The sequence below is a fragment of the Myotis davidii genome, unplaced genomic scaffold, assembly GCF_000327345.1.
Source record: "Myotis davidii unplaced genomic scaffold, ASM32734v1 scaffold560, whole genome shotgun sequence".
In the NCBI taxonomy this organism is placed as follows: Eukaryota; Metazoa; Chordata; class Mammalia; order Chiroptera; family Vespertilionidae; genus Myotis; species Myotis davidii.
The window spans coordinates 2,313,934-2,320,022 of NW_006294418.1; the positions used below are offsets into that span (position 1 = coordinate 2,313,934).

Sequence of the window (6,089 nt, forward strand, 5' to 3'; positions counted from 1 at the left end):
TGAAAGGCATATCTTTCCCCAAAATATGACATGTTTTAACATAAGTATGATTGTAGTGTAAATTCCGTTTTCAAGGTCTACGTAGTGGTTAGGAACAGACTCTGGCATGATACTGATCACATTTCAACCCTGGCTCCTCCTTTGCTACCTATTTTACCCAGAAAGTTTACCTAACCACCTTGAAATCTTTTCCTACCTATAACATGGTGATCACAGTAACTACCTCATACAGTTGTTTGATTAAATAAATGGATAGTTATGAAAAATGCTTCTTGTACAAAATAATTCCATCTTTGTTTCCCCTGACTGCACTCTATGGGAAAGGTATCTCTTTGGTTGCATAATCTTAATGGTTATTTTGTTGGTTCTGAGTATCCTGTAATTTAATTAACTGCAGAAGAAGCAGGTTGTTTTGTAAATTTTCCATGTCATAACTCACTTGACAATGAGCATTTTCATGGTTTGATGTGTTGCACAATAATGATCACCTGAGCTGTAGAGTGTGTATGGACCAGTAAAAATATTTCACTGACTGAAATATTTAAGGGGCATGCGCATCTTGTTTGGGGTCTCATGAGATTATTACCGAATAACAAAAGAAAGATATGCTATCAGTGGCTGTCCTGCCAGCTGAATTTATCTGGAAGGAAAGTTATGCTTGAATTGTACAATGTTTCAAAAAACCCCACAATTTTATTGAGTTGCCAAAAAAGATCCTCACAAATTAGTATTTCTAAAAACACAGACTTCTGGCTTTTTCTGAAAATAGTCTATTTCTATTAAACTGATAGAATGGATCATAGTGGCTACGAGGCAACAATTGCGCAGAGATTTAACATTTTTACCAATCTTTGATAATTTCATGTTTTAGCCTAAAGTTTATACTGTTGAAAACATTGTCTAAAAATAACATAAGCCTTATAGACAAAAATTGTATTCTATGAAAAATGGTTTGAGAAAAGTACTGCATTTATAGAGAAATCTAGAGTAGCTCAGAACATAGAAAAATAGTGGAGTCTTTGAAATCTGGCATCACTTTCTTTAAAAACTATTAAGAAATTTCAAAACTAGTAAGCTTTTGCTTAATATTTGGAGTTATGCAAATGTAAACTTATATAAGTGTGATTCATTTGAACCAAATGAAGATATGAAGAGGCAAGTATAAATGATATTCTCATTAATTGAATATTGTGAATTAAAGAATATAACAGCTTTTAAATAACACCCACACTGCACTGGGCGGAAGGAAGCATGTGCTGTAATCTACTTGGTCTAAGTTAAATTTTTTAAATACAAATAAACATATACTTATGTGTATAGACTTAAAAATCTGAAAAGTAAATTTCTGAGATACACAATTGCCACCTAAGAAATATTGACTACATTTGTTCCTTTTACAGCTTCATTGACATGTAATTGACAAATAACTGTATACATTTAAGGTGTACAGTATAATGATTTTAAATACATACAAGGGGAGTAAAAGTAGGTTTACAATTCTGAGTACACAAAACACAGAGTTTATTATTAATTATTGTATTATTTTCTATACAAACAACTGTTAACCTACTTTTGCACCACCCTGTATATATTGCAAAATTATTACCACATTAAAGTTAGTGAACACGTCCATCACCTCATCTGGTTACATGTGTGTGTGTGTGTGTGTGTGTGTGTGTGTGTGTGTGCATGTTTGTAATGTGAACTCTTATAATCTACTCTCTTAGTAACTTTCCAACATACAGTACAGTGTCAATTATTTTAATTACACTGTACATTTGATCCCCAGAACTTATAGCTAAAGGGTTGTACCCTTTGACCAACAACTCTCCATTTCCCTAGTCCATGATAACTACACTCTGTTTCTATGAGTTTAATCTTTCAGATTCCAAATATATGTGAGATAATGGAGTATTTGTCTTTCCTTGTCTGACTTAGTTCACACCATTTAGGTTTATTCATGTTGTCACATATGGCAAGATTTCCTTCTTTTCTATGGCTGAATAATTTTTGCAGAATGTGTGTGTGTGTGTGTGTGTGTGTGTGTGTGTGTGTGTGTGTGACATTTTCTTTATTCATTCATTCATTGATAGATGCTTAGGTTGTTTCCATGCCTTGGCTATTGTAAATAATACTGCAAAGAACATGAGGGTTCAGATATCTCTTTGAAACTAAAAAAGAAAGGCTTTATATCATAAATATGTATAGCTGCTAACTCAATAAATTTCTTTCTGACATGCATCACCAATGTTGTATGCTTTTTATTCTTATTTCATTTTTATTTACAGAAAACTGGGCACAAACCAGAAAGTGTGGATTTGTGTGGAGCACATATTGAGTGGACCAAGGAAAAATCAAGCAGAAAGAATGTCTTTCAGGTAAGAGAGTTACATATATTCAGTTTATCCCTGTTCCTTCTGAATCTGAGGTATCTAGGTAATCAAAATAAGACTACCTTGTTGCGACATTTTCACGTGCGTTCTCATTTGCAACTAGTTGTGCAAAAGTCATTGTGAAAAAACCGGCTCCTTTTCTTCTGTTTAATTTTGATTTGTCTGTTGTCATTCAAAATTCAAAAGTCATTGAATTTTGCAATGTATTTGCTAGACGTTTGGGGTTCAAACCTAGAATGCTTGACTTAGATTTGTAGAGCTTTCAGACATACATAAGTAAGATTCACTAATTATAATAAACTATTTGCATTCATTGTCATTTCTCCCACCTTGTCATAAATTACACTTACCAGTGTGCTTTAGAGGGATATAGAGAGCTGAACAGCTATAAAAATTGGACCTTATCATATTGCGTAATTAGAATTTTTGGACAAATAAATATTATTAATAATTCATGTTTCATTGAATGAAAAGAACAGATGAAAGTAGTGAAAAATAGTAAATGGAAAAACTTAATATTTAACAGATGATGTTACTAAAATCCCTTTGGCAATTAATAACTTTAAATTATGGAGGTTGATCTTTTTCTATTTTATGTGAGATTTAATTCACTTTTATATTCCAAAGTAACCAATAGCTTTATGGGTATATTTTATAATTTATATCATTTAGTATCCAAGAAACTGGATTATTATAATTAATATATTAAATGTCTTCAAAGAATATTTTGACTCTTGAAGAAAAATCAGTTCTGTTCTTAAATGCATCAATGAAATTAATATATTGGGTCTTATAGAAGTATAGTTTGGTGACATTTCTATCTGAATTCTAACTAGAGAAAAATAACTGGATTCTAGTTTGTTCTGTACTTTTCAGATGCTAATTCAGGTTTATCCAAAAAATTTTGACCCAGGTTAATTTTTTAAATCACTTTTAACTATTAAAATTAGTTAACACATCCATCACCTCATATGGTTACCTGAGAATAAATTATGTTTAGAATAAATTATTTTTTCTGGTTCTAGTATTATTCTATTTAGGTATTCCCTTAGATGTGATAATGTTATTTATAAAAAAAAAAAGAACAAAAAAGAAAGAATGAAAAGCTAAACATACTTGCCTAGAAATCAAGACTAAAGCTAAACGTGATTAGAATGTGAATTTTCCGAATCAAGAAGGAAAAATAAATTTTGTTTTAAAATAAGGAATTGTGGGTCAATATCTTATTCGTTGTGCTATTTCCATAAATAACAAAAATTAGAGGTTATTATCCTAGCCTCTATGACAACACAGGTGGTCAGTATGACTAGTTCTGAACTGGATTGTGTGAGCTGATTGGTTGAGTTTTATTTGTATTGTGAGTTTAGCATCCTAGTTATCAATGCTATAAAATAAAAACCAAAGTTTGACATTGATATAATTCTTGAACATCAGAAACTCTTAAAGTTGGGCTAAAGCAGCCTTTGTATACTTCCTTCTGTTAATCTTATGAAGAATTAAATTAGATTATAAATAAAGATGATAGTCTGATATACATATGATATGTATAGGGCTGCAAATATTGATGAAAAATATTTATGTATAATTTTACATAGATAAGAACATAAAACATAGATAGACAGCTATGCATAGCCCACAGGCACAAACAACAGTGTGGTGAAGGCCTAGGGGGAAAGGGCTCAGGATGGAGGGAGTCAATGGGAAAAAAGGGTGGACATCTGTAATACTTTCAACAATAAAGATAAATTTTTAAAAAAACAGACATTTAAGCTACCTATATTTATGATATGCATTATCCTAACCTTTTCTAAACAGATGGTTCCATCTCTTACTTGTTTTTCATATTTCTGAATATAGGTATTTCCAAAGATATTAAAAACTATTCTCACTTTGATTCACTTTTTGGAGGTGACAATTTTGCCACCTAGTTTTGTCTGTAGGGTACCTGAGCAGTTCCTGGGACCTCAGTGTTCTTACATCCATTTTATCTTTTATTTTTTGTCTGGTTGTATTTAGTCTAAGAGGTGACTGTAAGGATGTTGTGAACATAATTAACAGAAGATCCAAATTTCCTTGTCTGCTTTTTCTTTTCGGGGTGAATCATGTGATTTTTCTGGCCATGCTGAAATCTTTTTGTCATCTAAACACATGAGATTAAGTCAGATTTACTAATAGGTAGTCGTAGATGCAGACTATGGATGTATGCCTTCTGAGAAAAACAATATAAATAGCTTTTATAGTTCTGTTAACAGAAAAGCATTGGGAAGGATTTGCCAGAGAGCTAAATCTAGATGACTTGCATCAATATTTGATTAGATACATTAGCTGGTCTAACTCTCAAATGATCAGAATAAACATGATTATACTTCAAAAACATGGTATTAAGACATTGTTGGATGTTTGAATGTGTACGTGTGCAAGGGTTTCATTACCTACAGAGTAATGAAGTGTTTCTTCCTGTCTGAAGGAGACCATCATAGCTTTGGCTGATGTGATACTCAGAAATAGCTTTAGACTTCCAACTTTGAATTAGGCTTGGTGCTCAATCTCAGTCCATGAATTATAGATTAGAGATAGCAAATGGCTATTGAGAGTTTTGGTTCAAGAAAAATCAAAGATGAGAAAAATTAGACATAATTTAAAATTTGAAATCTGTCCTTAAAAAGTTGATGGATTAGTAGTTATATGCTACATAATTACAGTGTCTGCAGAGAAGTCAAACTTAAAATGAATAGGAAAACAAATGGAAAATTATGTGCCTGAGATATGTTTGAAAGACTCAGATGCACACAATGGTGACCAAAAAAAAGGGAAGGGTTTCATTTATTTTGTTCTTTTGTACATGCCATTTGGACATTTGAGTTGTTCATTTTTCTTTTTGTATTAGAAGCCAAAATTCCTTCATATTCAAAGTTGTATTCAACTCGATATAGATTCAATCTTATTGATTGGTACATGGCAACATAAGAGAGACAACATTGAGTATTAAGGCTTGGTATTCAACAACTCTCGGTAACTCAGAATTATGCTCTCTGGCTGAGTGAAAGGATGTATTTTATAACAACACTCTTTGGCCCAATTGTTACTTCTTAATAATAAACAATACATTTTTAAAAATTGTTAGCAACACATATAATGAAGTATATGCAGACAAGCCATATTATGTGTTTAAAAGTATATGTGTACTGCCCTGGTTGGGTGGTTCAGTTGGTTGGCGTGTCATTCTATACACCAAAAAGGTTATGGCAGGGGTCCTCAAACTACAGCCCGCGGGCCACATGCAAATACAAATATTGTGTTTGTTCTCGTTTTGTTTTTTTACTTCAAAATAAGATATGTGCAGTGTGTATAGGAATTTGTTCATAGTCTTTTTTTAAAGTATAGTCTGGCCCTCCAACGGTCTGAGGGACAGTGAACTGGCCCCCTGTTTAAAAAGTTTGAGGACCCCTGGGTTATGGGTTCAATTCAGGGCACATAGCTAGGTTGTGGGTTCAATCTCTGCTCAGGGCATATTGGGAGGCAACCCAGTGGTGCTTCTCTCCCACCTTCTTCTTCTCCCTCTCCCTCTCCTTTCCTCTCTCTCTGAAATCAATTTAAAAGTATATATATAGCTGTACCCGGTTTGGCTCAGTGGATAGAGTGTTGGCCTGCAGACTGAAGGGTCCCAGGTTCGATTCTGGTCAAGGGCATGTACCT

General features: G+C 32.9%; 1 protein-coding gene across 1 annotated transcript in view; it reads left to right on the plus strand.

Annotated features, from left to right (window-relative positions):
- ARHGAP15 (Rho GTPase activating protein 15) overlaps positions 1 to 6,089 on the plus strand; it is a 701,147-nt gene that overhangs the window by 147,301 nt on the left and 547,757 nt on the right. The window contains exon 6 of the mRNA XM_015567142.1: positions 2,289 to 2,378. Coding sequence (XP_015422628.1) covers positions 2,289 to 2,378 — 90 coding nt within the window. The remainder of the gene's footprint in view (positions 1 to 2,288; positions 2,379 to 6,089) is intronic.